General features: G+C 43.8%; 1 protein-coding gene across 4 annotated transcripts in view; it reads right to left on the bottom strand.

The window, feature by feature from the left end:
- Positions 1 to 22,128, bottom strand: part of nap1l1 (nucleosome assembly protein 1-like 1) — a 116,539-nt gene that overhangs the window by 67,550 nt on the left and 26,861 nt on the right. For all 4 annotated transcript variants that reach the window (XM_080191458.1, XM_080191460.1, XM_080191461.1 and 1 more), the window contains exons 2-4: positions 21,390 to 21,428; positions 17,363 to 17,454; positions 3,195 to 3,297 (exon numbers count right to left, since the gene is read on the bottom strand). In XM_080191458.1, coding sequence (XP_080047584.1) covers positions 3,195 to 3,297; positions 17,363 to 17,454; positions 21,390 to 21,406 — 212 coding nt within the window. In that variant the 5' untranslated portion in view covers positions 21,407 to 21,428. The remainder of the gene's footprint in view (positions 1 to 3,194; positions 3,298 to 17,362; positions 17,455 to 21,389; positions 21,429 to 22,128) is intronic.

Genomic DNA, 22,128 nt, shown 5'->3' with positions numbered 1-22,128 from the left:
GGGAACCTGGCGAAATGTCGAAGACTGTCCATATTACAAAGAGGGAGGTGCCAAAAGGCTTAAAGCGTATCAAATCCCCAAGACCGCATAAAACGTATCCCAGGGCATTAATGGAAGGCTACGGAGAAAATTGCTGGTCTCCGAGCAGAGATATTTGAATCAACCACAGGTGGGGCACCTGAAGGTTGGAGGGTGGCAAATGTTGTCCTTTTAAGAAGGGCTAAAGTGAAAAGTTGGAGAACTACAGACCAGTGAGCCTGACGCATGTCGTGGGTAAGTTGTTAAAAGGTATTCTGAGATAGGATCTAAAGGCAATTAGAGGGGCATGGACTATTAGGACAATCAGCATGGCTTTGAGTGGAAAAAAAAAATCACATCTCACAAATTTGATTGAGTTTTTTTTGAAGAGCTAATCAAGAAGGTCGATGAGGGCAGTGCAGTGGACATTATCTACATGGACTTTAGCAAAGCCTTTGTTAAGATACCACATGGTAAGTTGTTGCAAAAGGTTAAATCTCAAGGGATCCAGAGCTTGGAAGCCAATTGGATATAAAATTGGCTTGATGACAGAATGTGGATGTGCCGGCATTGGACTGGGGTAAACACAGTTAAAAAGTCTGACAACACCAGGTTTTAGTCCAACCGATTTATTTGACAGTAAACTCAAGCTTTCGAGGGGACTCCCTCTTCGTCAGGTGAATGGAGAGTTCTGGCCTCGAACAGAGCATATAAAGCACAGACAATTTAGAGATTACTGATTAGAATGCGAAATCTTTACACCTAACCTGCTGTTCAAGTCCTAAAGTGGCTGACAATGTATGTGGAAGGAGCACTGATCACAGGTTAAAGAGATGTGTATTGTCTCCAGACAGCACAGTGAGTGAGGTTTTGCAAACCCAGGCAAGTCACGGGGGTTACAGATAGTGCGACATGAACCCAAGATCGCTGTTGAGACCGTCCTCACGTGGGGGGAACTTGGCTATCAGTCTCTGCTCAGAGACTCTGCGCTGTCGTCTGTCATGAAGGCCGCCTTGGAGAACGCTTACCTGAAGGTCAGAGGCTGAATGCCCGTGACCACTGAAGTGTTCGCCAACAGGAAGGGAACAGTCTTGCCTGGTGATTGTCGAGCGATGTTCATCTTCCTGTTGGCGAACACTTGTGGTCACGGGCATTCAGCCTCCGACCTTCGGGTAAGCCTTCACGACACACGACAGCGCAGAGTCGCTGAGCAGAGACTGATACAGTGAAAAGTCTGACAACACCAGGTTTTGTTGTCAGACTTTTTACTGTTTACACCCCAGTCCAACACCGGCACATCCACATCAGAGGCTGATAGCCAAGTTCCACACACGAGGACGGTCTCAACGGGGATCTTGGGTTCATGTCGCAATATCTGTAACCCCCGTGACTTGCCTGGGTTTGCAAAACCTCACTCACTGCGCTGTCTGGAGACAATACACATCTCTTTAACCTGTGATCAGTGCTCCTTCCTCACATATTGTCAGCTACTTTAGGACTTGAACAGCAGGTTAGGTGTAAAGATTCACATTCTAATCAGTAATCTCTAAACTGTCTGTGCTTTATATGCTCTGTCCAAGGCCAGAACTCTCCATTCACCTGACGAAGAGGGAGTCCCCTCGAAAGCTTGTGAGTTTACTATCAAATAAATTGGTTGGACTAAAACCTGGTGTTGTCAGACTTTTTACTTGATGACAGAAGACAGAGGGTGGTTGTAGAGGGCTGTTTTTCAAACTGAACACCTGTGACCAGTGGTGTGCCTGAGGGATTGGTGCTGGAACCATTGTTATTTGGCATTTATATTAATGATGAGAATTTAGAAGACATGGTTGCTAAGTTTACAGATAACACCAAGATTGGGGACATAGTGGACAGTAAAGGAAGTTATCTAGGGTTGCAACAGGATCTTGATCAATTGGGCCGGTGGGTTGATGAATGGCAGGTGGAGTTTACTTTAGATAAATGTGAGGTGATGTATTTTCATAGGTCGATTCAGGACAGGACCTTAGTTGATGGTAGGGTATTGGCGAAAGTTCTAGAACAAAGATCTTGGGATACAAGTTCATAGCTGTTTGAAAGTACACGAAGCCCAGTCCATCACTCAAACCAGCCTCCCATCCATTGACACTGTCTACACTTCCCACGTCCTCAGAAAAGCAGCCAGCATATTCAAGGACCGCACACCCTGGACATACTCTCTTCCACATTCTTCAGTGAGAAAAAAAATACAAAAGTTTGAGATTACATACCAACCAACTCAAAAACAGCTCCTTCCCTGCTGCCATCAGGCTTTTGAATGGACTTACCTTACATTAAGTTGATCTTTCTCTACACCTAACTATGACTGTAACACTACACTCTGCACTTTCGCCTTTGCTTCTCTGTACAATATGCTTTGTCTGTATGCAAGAAACAATACTTGTCACTGAATGCCAATGCATGTGACAATAATAAATCAAATCAAAACAGAGTGAAGACTGCAGACCCAACTGTTTACCTGGCAGCTTCCACAGGTTTGCAGCATCATGAAAGGGGAGTCAGGGTGGTGAATGCAGCATTCGGCATGCTTGATTTCATTGGTCAAAACATTGACTATAGGAGGTGGGATGCCTTGAAGTTGTACAAGACATTAGTATGCCAAGTGTGGTCTTACCGTGTACAGTTCTGGTCACTGTTATAGAAAGGATATTACTAAACTAGAAAGAGTGCAGAAACAATTTAATAAGATGCTACCAGACTTGATGGTTTGAGTTATAAGGAGAGGCTGGAAAGATTGGGACTTTTTCCACTGGAGTGTAGAAAGTTTCGATCTCTTGCAGAAGTCTAAAAATGAGAGGCATACATAAGTTGATGGGATAGGTTTAAGGCAAGAGGGGAGAAATCCAAGAGTCCAGAAGGGCAATTTTTTTTCCACACAGAGGGCAATGAGTGTCTGCAACAAGCTGCCAGGCATAGCAGTAAAGGCAGGTACAATTTTGTCCTTTAAAAAAAGCAATTAAACTGTTACATGGGTAAGATGGGTATAGAGGAATATGGGCCAAACACAGGCAATTGCGACTAGCTTAGTGGTTAAAAACTGGGCGGCATGGACAAGTTGTGCAGAAGGTCACAATGAATGTGCAGCAATTTGGAACAACAGAACCATGACAGTGAGGTGCAAAGTTAATATTCCTTACCTTTCTATATAACCAGATGGGTTTCCTACAAGCCCATCAAGTCGCTCCTGCAGTGCTGCCAAAATCCGTGGATTCTGCATCATCTGAACTGTAAGCTGCCGTGCTGTATCAAGGATAGGGTGAAAATAGTCAAAAAGTAAGCTCATGACAAATAATAGAACGTAGAACACTACAGCACAAACAGGCCCTTCGGCCCACAAGTTGCACCGATCACTTCTATACCTACTAAGCCATAGACCTATAACCCCCAATCCCATTAGATCCCATATTCTCATCCAGAAGTCTTTTAAAAGACCCCAGCGAGTTCGCCTCCGCCACCACTGACAGCAGCCGATTCCATTCACTCACCACCCTTTGAGTGAAAAAACTTACCTTTAACATCTCTTCTGTACTTGCTTCCCTGCACCTTAAATCTGTGTCCTCTCATGGCAACCATTTCAGCCCAGGGAAATAGCCTCCGAGAATCCACCCTATCTATTCCTCTCAACATCTTATAAACCTCTATCAGGTCACCTCTCAACCTTCGTCTCTCCAGGGAGAAGAGTCCCAGCTCCCTCAACCTATCTTCATAAGGCATGCCTCCCAATCCAGGCAACATCCTTGTAAATCTCCTCTGCACCCTTTCAATAGCTTCCATGTCCTTCCTGTAGTGAGGTGACCAGAACGGCACACAGTACTCCAAGTGGGGTCTGACAAGGGTCTTATAAAGTTGCAGCATTACCTCCCAACTCCTAAACTCAATCCCTCGATTAATGAAGGCCAGTATACCATACGCCTTCTTGGCCACATCCTCCACCTGCGAGGCCGATTTAAGAGTCCTGTAGACCCAGACTCCAAGATACTTCTGCTCTTCAACACAGCTAAGACTCCTACCCTTGATATTGTATTCCTTCATCCCATTGGTCCTGCCAAAATGGACCACTACACATTTTTCCGCATTGAAGTCCATCTGCCACTTCTCCGCCCAGTCTTGCATCCTATCTGTGTCACGCTGCAACTTCTGACATCCCTCCAGACCATCTACACCACCAACCTTCGTATCGTCGGCAAGCTTACTAACCCATCCCTCCACTTCCTCATCCAGGTCATTTATGAAAATGACAAACAGCAAGGGTTCTAGAACAGATCCCTGGGGCACTCTACTGGTGACTGACCTCCATGCAGAAAAAGACCCATCCACAACCACACACTGCCTTCTGCAGGCAAGCCAGTTCTGGATCCACAAGGCCAAAGCCCCCTGGATCCCATGCCCTCTCACCTTCTCAAGAAGAAATGAGTCAGAGGTTTACAGCATGGAAACAGACCCTTCGGCCCAACTTGTCAGTTTCCTCCAGGAAACTGGAGCACCTGGAGGAAACCCACACAGACACGAGGAGAATGTGTGGAGTTTGCACAGACAGTAACCTGAGCCGGGAATTAAACCTAGGTCCCTGGGGCTAAAAGCCCTAAACTAATCTCAATTGCCCGCATTTGGCCCATATCCCTCTATACCCAGCATACCTGTGTAACTATCTAAATGCTTTTCAAAAGATAAAATTGTATCCACCTTTATTACTACCTCTGGCAGCTTGTTCCACACTTACCACCCTGTGTGAGAAAAAATTGCCCCTCTGGACACTTTTGTATCTCTCCCTTCTCACCTTAAACCTATGCCCTCTAGTTTTAGACTCCCCTAGCTTTGGGAAAAGATATTGACTATCTACCTTCTCTATGGCCCTCATTATTTTAGACCTCTATACGGTCACCCCTCAGCCTCCTATGCTCCAAAGAAAAAAGGGCCAGTCTATTCGACCTCTCCTTATAACTCAATCTATCAAGTCTGGTAGCATCCTAATAAATCTTTTCTGCATTCTTTCTAGTTTAATAATATCATCTTTTCTATAATAGGGTGACCAGAATTGGGCAGCACGGTAGCACAGTGGCTAGCACTGCTGCTTCACAGCCCCAGGGACCTAGGTTTAATTCCCGGCTCAGGTTACTGTCTGTGCAAACTCCACACATTCTCCTCGTGTCTGTGTGGGTTTCCTCCAGGTGCTCCAGTTTCCTCCCACAGTCCAAAGATGTGGGAGTTAGGTTGATTAACCTGCACATCCCAGGACACTAAGGGGCAATTTTAGCATGGCCAGAGAGATAGCAGGTAAATGTGTAGGGATATAGGGATAGGGCCTGGGTGGGATTGTGGTTGGTGCAGACTTGATGGGCCAAAGGGCCTGTTTCTGCACTGTAGGGTTCTGTGTTCTAATTGCATACAGTATTCCGAGTGTGGTCTTACCAATGTCTTGCACAACTTCAAGACATCCAACTCCTGTATTCAATGTCCCAACCAATGAAACCAAGCATGCCAAATGCCACCTTGACCACTCTGTCCACCTGTGACTCCACTTTCAAGGAGCTATGAACATGTACCTCTAGACCTTTGTTGTGCAACTCTCCCCAACACCCTACCATTAACTCCTCTGGTTCAATCTACCAAAATGCATTACTTCACATTTGTCTAAACGCCATCTGCCATTCATCAGCCCACTGGCCCAATTGATCAAGATCCTGCTGCAATTGGAGATAACTTTCTTCACTGTCTACTACACCAATCTTGGTGTCATCTGCAAACTTACTAACCATGCCCCCTATATTCTCATCCAAATCATTAATATAAAAATAACAAATAACAGCGGGCCCAACATGATCCCTGAGGAACATTGCTGGTCACAGGCCTCCAGTTTGGAAAACAACTCTCTACAACCACCTCTGGCTCCTGTCAGGACGACAATTTTGTATCCATTTACATACCTCACCCTGAATACCGTGAGATTTAACTTTATGCAACAACCGGCCATGCAGTACCTTGTCAAAGGCCTTGCTAAAGTCCACGTAGACAACATCAACTGCATTACCCTCATCTACCCTCTTGGTTACCCCTTCAAAAAAATCAAATTTGAGAGACATGATTTTCCAGTCTCAAAGCCATGCTGACCATCCCTAAATCAGTCCTTGAATCTCTAAATGCCTGTAGATCCTGTCTGTCAAATACCTTCCAACAATTTACCCACCATAGACGTGAGGCTCACTGGCCTGTAGTTCCCAGGCTTTACCCTGCAGCCCTTTTTAAACAAAGACATATTTGCCGCTCTCCAATCTTCAGGCACCTCACCCATGACTATCGATGATTCAAATATCTCTGCTAGAGCAGCTGCAATTTCCTCCCTAGCCTCCCACAATGTCGTGGGGCATACCTCATCAGGACCCACAGATTTATCTACCTTGATGTGCTTTAAGACTTCCAGCACCACCTTCCCTGCAATATGTACACTCCTCAAGACATCAGTACTTAATTCCCCAAGTTCCCTAACATCCATGCTTTTCTCAACAGTAAATACTGATGAGAAACGGTCATTCAGGATCTCACCCATCTCTTGTGGATCCGCACATAGATGACCTCGTTGATCCTTAAGAGGCCCTACTCTCTCCCTTGTTACTCTTTTGCCCCTTTACGTATTTGTAGAAGCTCTTTGGGATCCCCTTTGCCTTATCTGCCAAAACAATTTTGTATCCTTTTTTGCCCTCCTGATTTCTCTTATAACTCTACTCCTATACTCTTCGAGAGATACATTTTATCCCAGCTGCCTATGTACATCATGTGCCTCTTTCTTCTTCTTGACCAGGGCCTCAATATCCAGAGTCATCCAGGATTCCTGATTTCTGCCAGCCTTGCCCTTCACTCCCAGTGGAATGCGTTTACCCTGAATACTGGTTAACACTTTTGAAAGCATGCCACTTACCAGACATCTCTTTTCCTTCCCACATACTCCCCCAACTAACTCTTGAAAGTTACCGCCCGATACCATTAAAATTGGCCTTGTCCCAATTTAGAATATTAAGTTGAGACAGACCTATCATTCTCCACAGCTACCTTAAAACTAATAGAATTATGGTCGCTGGTCCCAAAGCAGTCCCTCAACTAACACATCTGTCACTGCCCTTCCTTATATCCCAAGAGGAGGTCAAGTTTTGCTCCCTCTCTCGTCAGACAATCCACATATGGACATAGAAATTCCTCCTGAATACACTCAAATTTCTCTCCATCCAACCCTCTAATACTATGGCTGTCCCAGTCAATGGTGAGAAACTTAATCTTTGACTATTACCACCCTATTTTTTCTTGGAGCTGTCTGTAATTTCCTTACATATTTGCTCCTCAATTTCCCACTGACTATTTGGAGGCCTATACTACAACCCTATCAGTGATTTTCCCCTTCTTATTTCTCACTTCCACCCTTATAGACTCAGTGGCCAAACCCTCGGATATATCTCCTCTCAGTACGGCCATGAAGCTTTCCCTAATCAAAAGTAACTCCCCCCTCCTCTCACCTCCTGTTCTATCTTTCCTACAGCATATGTACTCTGGAACATTAAGCTGCCAATCTTGTCCCTCCCTTAGCCATGTTTCAGTAACTGCTATAATATCCCAGTCCCACATACCCATCAATGCCCTGAGTTCATCTGCCTTGCCTGTCAGGCCTCTTGCATTGAAATAAATGCAGTTTAATCTGGACTTCCTTTGCTCTCTGTCTTGCTTCTGTCTGATCTCTTTGGTACTAGAGAGCTAAGACAATAGGGCGGAGGGGATTCTCCCATCCCACTGCACCGATTATTTAGCAAAATGGACTGGGAGATTTAATTGAGGCTGGATGAACGCAATAGGCCCCTGAACATGTCTATCAGCACCAGACTTCCAGCACAGAGCTGCATTTTATACGCAGCTGCCAACTTAAATGCAATTAGTAGGCTCAGGATTGAAGTCTCTAGCCCCCCAGCCTCTCCTCCCCTCCAGAAGTATTTCACTCCAGCGTGGTTTACAGTAGTTCACCACTTGTAGGAAGCTGGCAGCCTTGACCCTGCTGGAGTGAAGGGAGAGACAATTTTGTGTGTGTGTGTGTGTGTGTGTGTGTGTGTGTGTGGCGGGGGGTCAGCAGGGAGGATATCACCTGGGCATTGGCACCTTGGCAGTGCCAGCCTGGCCCCCAGCACTGCCCAAGGGACTAAGTCCCAATACCCAGGGGCACCTTGGCACTACTCACTGGACATGGGACACTGCCAAGGGGGTGGGGGCTCCTGTTGCCATCTTGCAGTCAGGATCAGTGGGGGGGGGGGGGGCCAATGCACCCCCAATTTTGTGCGTGATTCATGTTAGGGCAGTCTATAATGCACATTGTGGGAGATTCTTCCACTGAAATAAACCACGCAAATTACTCCAGTTTTCACTCAAATTCAACATTTGGAATTTTTGGGGGAGAATCATCCCCAATACCTTTGACTCTTCAAGTTTTAAATGTGAATCAAACTTGTTCCAAATAAACTGCCAAATCTACAAAAGCTCAATACAGGTACATTTTGCGAACTTGAAAAGTTACGAGATTGGTTTGAGCCTAAACATCTTTGGATCATACAGCAGAATGATACAGCACTGGAGGCCATTCAGCCCATTGTACCTGTGCTGTCTCTTCAAAAGATTGAAGTTCCAACTCCTCAAAGGTGAATCAAATCTTTATTATTTTTTCGCTGATTACCTTAAATTGTTCCCCAGGTTACAGACCCTTCTGTCACTAGAAACTGCTCTGTTTTATTTACTGTATTAAAATCCACCTTCATTTTGAGCATGTAAATCACTGATCAAAGGATATCAGAATTACAGGAAGGCCAAGAGATCCTGCTGTGGGTCTTGGTTAACTGACCTGCATGGTGTTTAATAGGAAGATCAGATGATGCAAAAATCAGAAACATGCACACATGCAACAATAAGGGAACGTGTTGAAGATATATTGGTGAGCTTTATGCAGAGATATTTTCCCATCAAGAAAATTCAAGCTAATGACACGCGATCCACAAGGCAAGAAAACACATTTGCAAAATGAAATTTAACTCCCACAGTGTTCAAAGAGGCAAGTAAGGGGGGACGGTTTAGAACAGAGTCGAGGAGGAACTTCTTCACTCAAAGGGTGGTGAATCTCTGGAATTCTCTGCCTGTTGAAGTGGTAGGGGCTGCCTCGCTCAATATTTTTAAGACGCGGGTTGACAGGTTTCTGATAGGCAAGGGGATTAAGGGTTATGGGGAGAGGGCGGGAATGTGGAACTGAGCCACGACAGATCAGCCATGATCTTATTGAATGGTGGGGCAGGCTCGAGGGGCTAGATGGCCTACTCCTGCTCCTATTTCTTATGTTCTTATGTAAGCAGAAAGGGTCAAGGGGCAGCAAGAGAGCAAGACATGTAATATAGGGTAATAGTGATAAGGTATCATCAGGGAAAATTGGGGAAAGGGTCAAATCTAAAAGCAATTTATCAATGTGTGCAGCCATAAATATTGTGGCTGCAAAAGTTAGTCATACAGAGTCAGAAAGGCCATTCAGCCTATCAAACCTGCACCAACAATAACTCCCATTTTCCTGCACTTGCCCACATCCTTAAATGTTATATTATTATTTCAAGCATGCATCCAAATTTTTTTGGGAAAAGGTTAAGGTTTCCAACTCCACTACTTCCCAGGCAGTGAATTCCAGGCTCCCAAACTCAGTGCAATTTCTTTTTCTCAAATCCACATCAAATCTTCTGCCCCTTACCGTAAAGGGGAGTGACCCCCCAACCACAGGGCTGTTTGCTACTCACCCTGTCCATGCCCCTCAATCATGTGTGCTCCCCTCCCCCACCACCCCTCTCACCAGGAAGTATCAAAAAGTGAGTGATAGCCATATGTTGGTTCATTCCACAAGGCAATACCTTGACCAGAATCAAGGGATTGAAGATGGTGCAGACTTGATGGGCTGAATGGCCTCCCTGTGCATTGTAGGGATTCTGTGACTCTGGAAGAGGCAATGCTATGAATAAGTGCACCAGTTGATGATTAAAGCTAACTGCCAAAGCATTATTTTAAATTTAAATCAGGCAGATTAATGTTGCCTTTACTGTAAAATTGTGTCTCTTAGAGAGAGTGCCCCCTCAACCAAAGGGAACAGCTGTCCGCTACTCACCCTGTCCGTACCCCTCCAATGGATAAAATTCTTAAAAAGGGGTGAAGGAGCAGAGAGAGCTGGGTGTATACTTGCAGAGATCATCGAAGGTGGCAGGACAGGCAGAGAGGTTTATAAAACATATAGCATCCTGGACTTATTAATAGGGGCTTAAGAGTACAAGAGCAAGGTTATGCTGAGACACAAGTCAGACCTCAGCTGGAGCACTGAGCACCACGTTATAGAAAGGATATCAACATACTGGAATAGAAACGATATGTAGGGGTATGGGGAAAAGGCAAGGAAATGGCACATGAGCCATAATGCTGGTTTGGAGAACTAGCGCATACATGACAGGCCAAATGGCCTTCTCCTGCTATTCTAACTATTAGTTGCACCTACATACTAACCTTTTGTGATTCATGCAGGAGGACATCCAGATTCCTCTACATTTTGATTTCTCACTAATTTAAAGTTTCATTCACCCTGCCAAAATAGATCACATCACACTTTCCCACATTCTCATATTTTCCCAATTTCTGTCGTATTGTGAGCAGCAACATGACTTTAAGGGGAAGTTGTGACTCACTAACTTGATCTAGTTTTTCAAGGAAGTGACGAAGATGATTGATGAGGGTAGGGTAGCGGATATTGTCGACGTGGACTTCATAAGGCCTTACGGAAGGACTCTCATGGCAGACTGGTGCAGAAGGTAAAGTCGCATGGGATCAGAGGTGAGCTGGCAAGGTGGATACAAAACTGGCTCAGTCAAAGAAGACAGAGGGTAGCAGTAGAAAGGTATGTTTCTGAATGGAGGGCTGTGACAAGTGGTGCTCCTCAGGGATCAGTGCTGGGACCTTTGCACGATTTGGAGGAAAATGTAATGGTTTGATTAGTAAGTTTGACCCAAAGCTTGGTGGATTTGCGGATACGATGAGGGCCGGGGATACAGCAGCATATATAATCAGTTAGAGAGATGGCAGATGGAGTTTAATTCAGACAGATGTGAGGTAATGCATTTTGGAAGGTCTAATACAGATAGGAAATATACAATAACAGCAGAGCCCTAAAGAGTATTGATAGATAGAGGGATCTGGGTGTATAAGTATACAGGTCACAAAGTGGCATCCGGTGAACAAGGTAGTCAAGAAGGCATACAGAATGCTTGCCTTTGTCAGCTGGGGCATTGAATTTACTTCATAGTACCTCAGTTAGGCTGCATTTGGAATAGTGTTCAATTCTGGTCATCACACTACCAGAAGGACGGGGAGGCGTTGGAGAGGGTACAGAAAAGATTTACCAGGATGTTGCCAGGTATGGAGGGCATTAGCTACGAGGAGAGTTTGGAAAAACTTGGTTTGTTCTCACTGGAATGGAGGTTGAGGGGCAACCTGATAGAAGTCTACAAAATTATGAGGGGCATGGACAGAGTAGATAGTCAAAAGATTTTCCCCCAGGGTAGAAGAGTCAATTACTGGGGGCTGCAGGTTTAAGGTGCTAAGTTTAAACGAGGTGGGTGATGGGTGCCTGGAACTTGCTACCTGGGGTGGTAATGGCAGCAGATGGACTTTAGTAAGGCGTTTGATAAGGTTCACCATGGAAGGCTTCTGCAGAAAATGCAGATGTATGGGATTGAGGGTGATTTAGTTAATTGGATCAGGAATTGGCTAGCAGATAGGAGACAGAGGGTGGTGGTTGATGGTAAGTATTCATCACGGAGTTCGGTTGCCAGTGGTGTGCCTCAGGGATCTGTTTTGGGGCCACTGCTGTTTGTAATTTTTATAAATGATCTGGGTGAGGGTATAGCTGGGTGGATTAGTAAATTTGCTGATGACACCAAAGTCGGAGGTGTGGTATAGTGAGGAGGGGTGTCATAGTTTACAGAGAGACTTGGACAAGTTGCAGAGCTGGGCCGAGAGGTGGCGGATGCAGTTTAATGTGGAAAAGTGAGGTAATTCACTTTGGCAGGAATAACAGATGTGTAGAGTATAGGGCTAATGGTCAGACTCTGAATAGTGTTGATGAACAGAGGGATCTAGGTGTATGTGTACATAGATCCCTGAAAGTTGGGAATCAAGTAGGTAAGGTTGTTAGGAAGGCATACGGTGTCTTGGCGTTTATTGGTAGGGGGATTGAATTTAGGAGCCGCAGCGTCATGTTGCAACTGTACACAACTCTGGTGCGGCCGCACTTGGAGTATTGTGTGCAGTTCTGGTCCCCACATTATGGGAAGGATGTGGAGGTATTGGAGAGGGTGCAGAGGAGGTTTACCAGGATGTTGCCTGGTATGGAGGGGAGGTCCTATGAGGAGAGACTGAGGGATTTGAGGTTGTTTTTGTTAGAAAGAAGGCAGCTAAGAGGGGACCTTATTGAAACATATAAGATGATTAGAGGTTTAGATAGGGTGGACAGTGATAGCCTTTTTCCTCGGATGGAGAAAGCTAGCACGAGGGGGCATAGCTTTAAATTAAGGGGTGGTACTTATAGGACGGATGTCAGAGGTAGGTTCTTTACCCAGAGGGTAGTGAGGGATTGGAATGCCCTGCCTGCTGCAGTTGTAAATGCACCTAGTTTGGGGGCGTTTAAGAGATCCGTGGATAGGTTTATGGATGGAAAGGGATTGGTTTAGGTTACAGGGTCATTGCTTTTTAATTGGTCGGTGCAACATCGTGGGCCGAAAGGCCCGTTCTGCACTGTAATGTTCTATGTTCTATGATATGATAGCAAGTTTTAAGGGGCGTCTTGACAAACACATGAATAGGAAGAAAGAGAGGAACATGGTCCCTGGAAGGATAGGGGGCTTTAGTTCAGTCGGGCAGCATGGTTGGTGCAGGCTTGGAGGGCTGAAGGGCCTGTTCCAATGCTGTAATTTTCTTTGTTCTTCTTTGTTCACTCACCTAACCTATATCCTTTTGTAGTCTCCTTATCTTCTTCACAACTTCAATTTCCTACCCATCTTTGTCTCATCGGAAAATTACCATAGTCCCTTCATCCAAATTATTTATATAAATTGTTAACCCAGAAAATGACCCATTTATGCCTTCTGTTTTTTGTCAGCAAGCCAATCTTCTACCCATGACAGTGTTACCCCCTACATCACAGGCTTTTATTTTACAATCATTGTGGCACCTTATCAAATGCCTTCTGGAAATTAAAACACAGTACATCTACCAGTTCCCCTCAATCAACAGCCCATTATTTCTTCAAAGAACTCCAATAAATAGGTTGGATACCAATTCCCCCTTTACAAAATTGCCATAACATTTAATAAGCTTAGCATCTATTGCAAGAAAAGATTAACAATCTTACAGTTTCTTGCTGAATAAATGAGTTATGTTAGCTATTTTCCAATCTAATGGAACCTTTCCTGAATAGTGAATTCTGGCAAATTGAAACCATCACATTAACTATCTAACTGGCTTTTTGTTTTAGGACCCTAGGATGAAGTCCTGCAACTTGCAATTCCACTTTCCTGGTGATTGTAATTTTCTGGGGTTCCTGCCTCCCAATTCCCAGATTGCAGCCATTTGTCGAATATTACTTGTATTCACTATACTAAAGACCAGTCCAAAATACCTGTTCATCTCCATTTTCCATTATTACTTCCACAGACTAGCTTTCCATAAGACCGGTGCTCACTTGCCAACTATTATTTTTAAAGTAGCTGTAGGAACTCTATCATTATATTTCTAGGCAGCTTCTGCTTGTACTCAACTTCTCCGTTATTAATCTTTGCTGATTTTATATTCAGCCCAATCTTCTGATCTGCCACCCACTTTCCACAATTGTATGCCTTTTCTCTGTATTTGATACTATCTATAACTTTTTTTAGTTAACCACGGATGATGTCTCCTCCCTTTGGAACTTTCTCATTGGAATGCATCTATTCTGTATATTCTGGAATATCCCCTCTGCTTGCCACTGCATCTCTACTAACCCATCCCTTCACCTAAATTGCTAGTTACGCTTTCATGCCCTCATAATTGCCCTTATTCAAGTTGAAAACTCTTCTCCCTCAAACTGAACGTGAACTTCAATCATTATGATCACCGCCATCTAGGGGCTTTCTAACATCTTTACTAGTGACATCCACATCATGAAAAAAAGTGAGAAGACAAGATTCGTAGTGGCTCTAGTCTGCATCGTTAACCAGAATTAAATTGTCTTTGCCCCTTGGAAGAAATGTTACAAATCTGAAGCAGCTAGAAAAGAGAACTCGTGTTCATCTAGTACCTTTCAGGATCTGTTAATGTAAACCTGCTTGTGACATAATGAATAAATTGTTGTTGTTCGTCCATCGATGAGAACCTCAACACCATTAGTCATTTTGAGGCTGGTTGCGGTTTGTCCAAAGGTGACTGATCAGGCCAATTCGGGCACTGAATGTCCTGGCACATATTGGACAGACTTGTGTAGACACTAGCTGTTGTGCTGGTGGCTCTGGACTTGCATAGCCCACGCTTGAGTTGTGCTTCAGCAATACACCTTGCTTTGTGAGTTTGACAGCCTTTGTGGATGAGGCAGCACCAGGTAGGGCGGTTTTAGAACAAAAAGAACAAAATCAGCCCGGGAAACAGACCCTTCAGCCCAACGAGCCCGCGCCACCATCTCAACACCACCAGTCCACCTCTCTACCTTCTTTTTTGTGCCAGTGTTTCCCAGGTGGTCGTGTCAATGTCAAGCGACTTCAGGGAGGCTTTGAGTGTGTGTCTTTGAAACGTTTCTTCTGCCCTCCACGTGAGCGTCTTCCATCAGACTGTTCCCTAAAAGGAGCTGCTTGGGTATGCACTCGTCTGACATGGATGACATGACCTGCCCACCAGGTCCGCGCTCTCATCAGCAGCGTGTGGACTGATGGTAGACTTGCTCTAGGGAGAACTTCAGTGTCTGGTACTTTATCTTGCCATCGAATGTGTAATATTTTGCGATGATGATCAATCATGTGGAAACGATTGAGCTGTCCTGCATGCCTTCAATACACAGTCCACGTTTCACAGGCATACAGGAGGGTAGTGAGTACCACAATGCTGTAGACCTTCAGTTTTGTTGCTGGGCTGATCCCTCGACGTTCCCATACAGTGGAGCGCAGTCTATCAAAAGCAGAATTTGCCTTTGCTATTCTGCAGTTAACTTCTGCATCAATATAGTCACTGCTTGGGAGAGGGTGCTGCCAAGATAAGTGAACTGGTCCACTGCCTGTAGTTTCTGCCCTTTGATTGTGATTATGGGTTCTGTGTACAGTGCATGAGGAGCAGGCTGGTGCATGACTTCTGTCTTTTTAATTTGATGGTGAGTCCAAAGTTGTCACAAAATTTGTCCATACTGACTTGCATCTCTGGCTCTGAGCCAGCAAACAGGGCACAGTCATCAGCAAACAGGGAATCTTTCAGATCAGTCTCTTTCACTTTGGTAATAGCTTGAAAAGCTTCCCATCCACTCTGCACTGAGGCTGATTCCAGCACCACTGTCCTGGAAGGCATCATTCAACATGGCAGTAAACATCATGCCAAACACTCTGGGTGCGAGCACACAGCCCTGTTTGACGCCATTGATAACTGGGAATGCCTCAGAGGATTCTCCACCATCCAGTACTCTGCCATCATTGAACTGGCATACCATCTGAATGAAATGGGAGAGGAAGGTGTGTGTGTGTGTGTGTGTGTGTGTGTGTGTGTGTGTGTGTGTGTGTCTGCGTCTGCGTCCACGCGCACACACTCAGCAGCAGCCAAACTTTGACATGATCCTCCACAGGCCTTGTCAGCTTACAGTATCAAAGGCTTTCACGAGGTCAAAGATTGTGTAGCGCTCACGATTCTGCTCCTGACAGTTCTGCAAGTTGGCACGCAGCAAAAATCACATCAATAGTTCCACGACCTTTGCGGAAGCCACACTGGAAGCGGGGCCGAGCTCCAGATGAGTGACCAGGCGATTTAGCAGGACTTTTGCAAGGGTTTTTCCACAGTACAATGATTAGCCTACTCCCTGGTTGGCTGTACTGTTCCTTTATCTCCATGCACTCTTCTCAGGGCTTTTTTTTTTAAATACAGCTTCCCTACCCCATTTTAAATATACTGCATGCAGAGTAGAGAAATGCCATTTGAGCCAATTGGTCCATGACAGATTAACACTCCAAACAAGTCTCCTAGAACTTCATTAGCAAATCTTACATCCTCCTCCCTCAAACATTTAAGGGAAAGCTTGGTAATTGTATCTAAGAACATAACATAAGAACATAAGAAATAGGAGCAGGAGTAGGCCATCTAGCCCTTCGAGCCTGCCCCGCCATTCAATAAGATCATGGCTGATCTGTCGTGGCTCAGTTCCACTTTCCCGCCCTCTCCCCATAACCCTTAATCCCTTCTCTTATCAAAAACCCATCAACCCGCTTCTTAAAAATATTTAGCGAGGCAGCCTCCACCACTTCAACGGGCAGAGAATTCCAGAGATTCACCACCCTTTGAGTGAAGAAGTTCCTCCTCAACTCCGTTCTAAACCGCCTCCCCTTTATCTTGAGGCTGTGCCCCCTAGTCCTACTGTCTTTTTTGAGCGGGAAGAGTCTCTCCACCTCTATCCTATCCATCCCATTCATCATCTTATACGTCTCAATGAGATCTCCCCTCATTCTTCTAAACTCTAACGAGTACAAGCCTAGTTTATTCAGCCTCTCCTCATAGCTCAATCCCCTCAACTCCGGTATCAGCCTAGTAAACCTCCTCTGCACTCCCTCCAGGGCCAAAATATCCTTGCGCAGGTGCGGCGCCCAAAACTGCACACAGTACTCCAGCTGCGGCCTCACCAATGCCCTACACCTATCTCAACCATTCCCCATGGCAGCGATGAGTTGCAAATTCAAACAACAGTTTCTATTTGAGAGACACTAGCAGCAAGTGTTTCTTCACCCAATTTTCAAACTCAACATTAAGATTGCTGTCCTTTCACTATTTACACAATTGGTATCTTTTTATTTCTCACTGACCTTCTTTCCTGTCCACATTCAATCCATTTAACCCACTATTGCTTTAGCTTATGTTTATACCCTCTCAATTATATACTTACTAAAATCTTCACATAAGCAGACTAGTTGTCATTTCTCTTAATACTGACTGATCCACTTCCAGGATTGGGTTGGTGATAGCTTTGGTGAATGAGATTTTTGCATGAATTTACCTTTGTTATCTGCATCTTCAGATGCTTCATCCTCCTCAATATCTTCAACATCCTCCATATCTTCTTTCTGATCACATTCAGTCTGCTCTTTGCTGGAAGAGATGAAGTTTCAAACATTGAAAAGTATAATTAATTGTTATTGAATGCTTTCCTAATCACACATTCCTATTATACTTTCCAGTTTATTAAAAACCCAATCAGATGCACATCAATATATGCTTCAGGAAGTCCAGATACTTGCATTTAGAAAATATACAAAAAACTCATTTTAAAAGAAACCAACCTAGAAACTAGGAACAGAAGCAGACCTCTTGAACCTGCTCTGTCATTCAATATGATCATGATCGATCTCAATGCCATGTGCCCGCTTTATCCCCATACTCTGATGCCATTAAAATCCTTTCTCCAATATGTTCATGTTTTAATCTCCACAATCTTCTGCGGTAGAGAATTCCAGAGGTTCAGTACCCTTTGAATGGGGAAGTGTTATCTTCTCTTATTCCTAACCGGTCTATCCCATATCCAGAGACTGCCTCACCCCAGCTCGATTCCCCAACTATTCTCCCTGCATTTCGTCTGTCCAGCCTTGCTAGAATTTTATACGTTTCAATCAGATCCCCTCTCATCCTTCTAAACGCCAGTGAATACAGGCCCAATCAAACCAATCTCTTCTCATAGGGCTCCTCCGCCAACACAATATCAGCCTGGTGAACCACCACTGGACTCTCTCTGTGGCAGGTGTATCCTTTCTTGGTAGGGAGGCCAAAACTGCTCCAGGCAGGGTCTCACCAAGGCTGTGTGTAATTGCAGAAAGATATCTCCATTTCTGAATTCAAATCCTCTTGCAATGAAGGCCAACATACAATTTGCATTCCTAACTGCTTGCTGCATCTGCCTCTCCATTTTCATTGACTGGTGTACGAAGTCATCTAGATCTTTATATATCCACTTTCCAATATACCATTTAAACATACTTCCTTTCTATTTTTCCACACTGACATTAACTTAGCCATGATGTACTGCATCTGCATCGTACAGAGCTGGTGATGGCCTAGTGGTATTAATCGCTAGGCTATTAACACAAACTCAGCTAATGTTCCGGGGACCTGGGTTCAAAGCCCACTACAGTAGATGACGGAATTTGAATTCGATACAAAAAGACCTGGAATTACATATCTACTGATGACTACAAAACCACTGTCGATTGTTGGAAAAATCCATCTGGTTCACTAATATCCTTAAGGGAATGAAATCTGCCACCCTTACCTTGCCTGGCCTACATGCAACTCCAGAGCCACAGCAGGCTTGCATCTGCCCTCTGAAATGGCCTAGCAAGCCACTCAGTTCAAGGGCATCTAGGGATAAATGCTGATCAGCCATTGTCCCATAAACAAATTTTTGAAAAAGAAAAACCACTCCATGTGTCTAAATCACCTTGAATCGACCCAGTTTTGCGTCGTCAGCAAATTTGGAAATGGTACATATGATTCCCTTATCCAGGTCACGTATTGCAAACAGTTGGGGCCCCAAGCACTTTCTATTACTAATACTGATTCCCTTCAATTCCATCTTCTCACTAAGCTCTTAGTTTCCCAAGATTTCTAGGTTTCTGTCCCCTCTTTGTGAAGATAGAACCAAAATATACTTTTCTGCCATTCTTGTTCCCCATAACGCCACCAGCTTCTGTCTGTAAAGAACCTATATTTTTCTTTACTAATCTTAGAAGCTTTTAGTCAGTTACTCATTTCCCCCTTTTGAAAAAATTGTCTTTTGCCAAATTTTAAAATGCTTCCAGTCCCTAGACTTGCTGCTTTTCCTTGCAATTTTATATGCCTCCTCTTTGTATTTTTTATCCCCAATTCCTTTCGTAAGCCATGCCTGAGCCATCTTTCTTCCTTTATTTCTGCACCAGTGAGAAAAGAATAATTCTTGTAATTCACATTCATGTTCTTACATATAACCCATTTCCTATCCACAGGTCAACCCCACTACTAAGGTTCCCCAATCTACCCTTGTCAATTCGTGCTTCATAAAAGATGGAAGAAAAGTTAAGCACGGTTAAGATGTTTAAGTTGCTTCACATTGCAATAATCAAAGCATTGTTTCAAAAGCTTAATTCCTCCAGACTTCTGACAGAGCAAGTACCTCTCATATGCAACAGAATCACAAGGGAAGACAGGTGGAGGCATGCTATCATTTCCAAAATTATTTTGAAACTAGTGCCTCCTCTTGGCTGTGTTCACAGGACAGGAGCAATTTAATTTCTAGGGTGCTATTTTGTGAAAACAAAACTAGTGACTTAGTAATACAGAACTAGAGTAAAATAGACAACCTATCAAAAGCATTTTGAGTGGTCCTGATGAAGACGCAATAATGAAATTTGGGTGGTAAGGTGGCACAGAGGTTGGTACTGCTGCCCCTTGGTGCCAAAGAATAAGGTTCAATTCAGACCCTGGGTGATGAGTTTGTTGCACAGTGCCTGCGTGGGTTTCCTCCAGGTACTCCAGTTTCCTCCCACAGCGCAAAGATGTATTGGTTAGGTGGATTAGCCACGGTAACTCTCAGGGTTATAGTGACAGGGTGGAATGGAGGCCTTGGATGGGATGCTCTGTTGGAAAGTCAGTGCAGATTCAATGGGCCAAATAGCCTCTTTCAACAGAGAAAGGGAACAATTTGTAATGCATAAGAGTGTGCCAATTGGACTCAGGTGTTGCCATAAAGATTGCAGCACAGAACAGTTAACCTCCAAGCTCCTGTTCAAATTCAAACTAGGCAGGTTTATCCCGATCAAGGAATTGCCATAGGAATGAATCAGGAATGGACGTATCCCAAACTTTGTTGCATTGGAAAACACACAATGCACAGGCATATTCATTCTATCTGCAAAAGGACAGGGTTGCATGTGTCAGAATGTATGCCTTCAACATGTTAAAGTGACTCACATTGTGAGCCCAACTGTGAATCTTAAATTGTGCCAAGAATTGTACCAGAAACCAATTACCTGGAAGTTCCGCTCCAACTCACTCTTGATCCTGACTCGGAAATATACTGCCATCCCTTCACTATCATAGTTCAAGGCAACAGTTCACCACCACACCCAAATCCCAAGAACGAATAAACTGATTTAGATAATTGGAGTGGCTCGAGGAACTGAACTGCTCACTTCTATTATCCAATGTTCACAGAACAGTCAGCCTTCCAATTTCTGAGTTGGCCATATAAAACCATGCCAAAAGCTGGAATTCTCTACCTCAATCATAGGAATGATACATTAACAAGACAAGTGGTAAGTGAAGTGTTCAAGGTAACTAAAGATTGAAAAGATGCAGCCTTGCCAATGTCTCCCATGTACTAGAATTCCAAATATTGCTGCTTTCTTAATTCTAGGATCAGCTGAAACAACAGCAAGTATATTGAATCAGAGCCATAGTGGCACAGAAGGAAGCCCTTGGGAATAGATTCCACATCAGCTCTCTAGAACAAACCTGGCATCTCTACTTCTTTCTTGCAACTCGTAATTTCTTTCCTGAATTCTGAATAATTCCATGCTTTATCTGATTGTCTCTTCACTTGAGCTGAACATCACAGAATGTTTCCCCTTGCTCAGTTTGCATTCTGATTGATGAATGTCTGCATCAGGTCTAAATATCTGCTAAAGTTAGCTCTTCAGTTGTTGACAATTTAAACTTTGTTTCAAATAGTTCCCGGATCCTTTAAATCCATACAGAGGAAGAATTCAAGAATGAATGACTTTCTGCTTACAGCTGTTTACCAACAGAACTCAGAAAATTCTATTTCATTAATTGTCTTTCAAAGGACTTCAGTGTCTGTAAAGCTGCTCCTATTGATCTTTCCCAGCACATGGCCATTTCATCAGGCACGCATGCTTTAATGCACCTGTCAATGTAAAGTTTGTGCCACCAAACACTTTCCAATTTAGTTTAGTACATACATTAATGATCAAAGCCAAAAAACCCATCATGGATAACAAATTATTCTCCGATGCATTCTGTTGTTAGGCACTTACTTGTTAAGGTCTGCCATTGTTTCCACAGATGAGATAAACCTGGGGAGGCAAAAAAAGTTTTAATGTAGTTTTAAAAAATATAATTGTGCTTTCTGAAAAATCTTCCATTATGCTCAACAGGAAATTAAATTACTGCCCTTCTATCAGCTTCAACAGACACCAAGATTTTCAATCAGGATATTTACCAACCATCAAATGCGTCTTAAAGCAAAAAAAAAGTGCTGCAATCTATTATTCTGGTTTTATACAGTTACAGCATGAAGTTAGGTACATCCCAATTAAGGTTATTGTGCAAAACACCACCATAAATGGCTCCAGTACAAGGAAGGCATGAAGATAATAATGTCTTGACAAGCATGAAGACACTCACCAATTAGTTAAAATCATAACTGGTGCAGTACTGTTTTCCACAACTGGAGGGCAATACTATTACACTCTTTTGGAATGTGCCCTTAGCACCAGAAATGATACCAAAGCTAAACTATTACCATTCAAGTGCCAAAAAAGCTGAAAGATGCCAAAATCCCTACAACTTTTCAAAGGACTGATGGTAAATCATTGTGAAAGTGACTTCATATAAACAGACTGTACAATGAATAAACTAAGTCAAGATAAATATGTCAAAACACTCATTTCTAAATCTTCAGCTACACCTTCACATGCAGGGACATTCCAAACTGATGCAATTAAAGTGGAGCTGGAAGGGGAAAAATAATGGAGGCAATTAGCAAAGGCAACA

This window comes from Carcharhinus amblyrhynchos, chromosome 6, assembly GCF_965287045.1.
Source record: "Carcharhinus amblyrhynchos chromosome 6, sCarAmb.v2.hapA, whole genome shotgun sequence".
NCBI lineage: Eukaryota > Metazoa > Chordata > Chondrichthyes > Carcharhiniformes > Carcharhinidae > Carcharhinus > Carcharhinus amblyrhynchos.
This window is presented reverse-complemented; position numbering and strand designations above follow the sequence as displayed.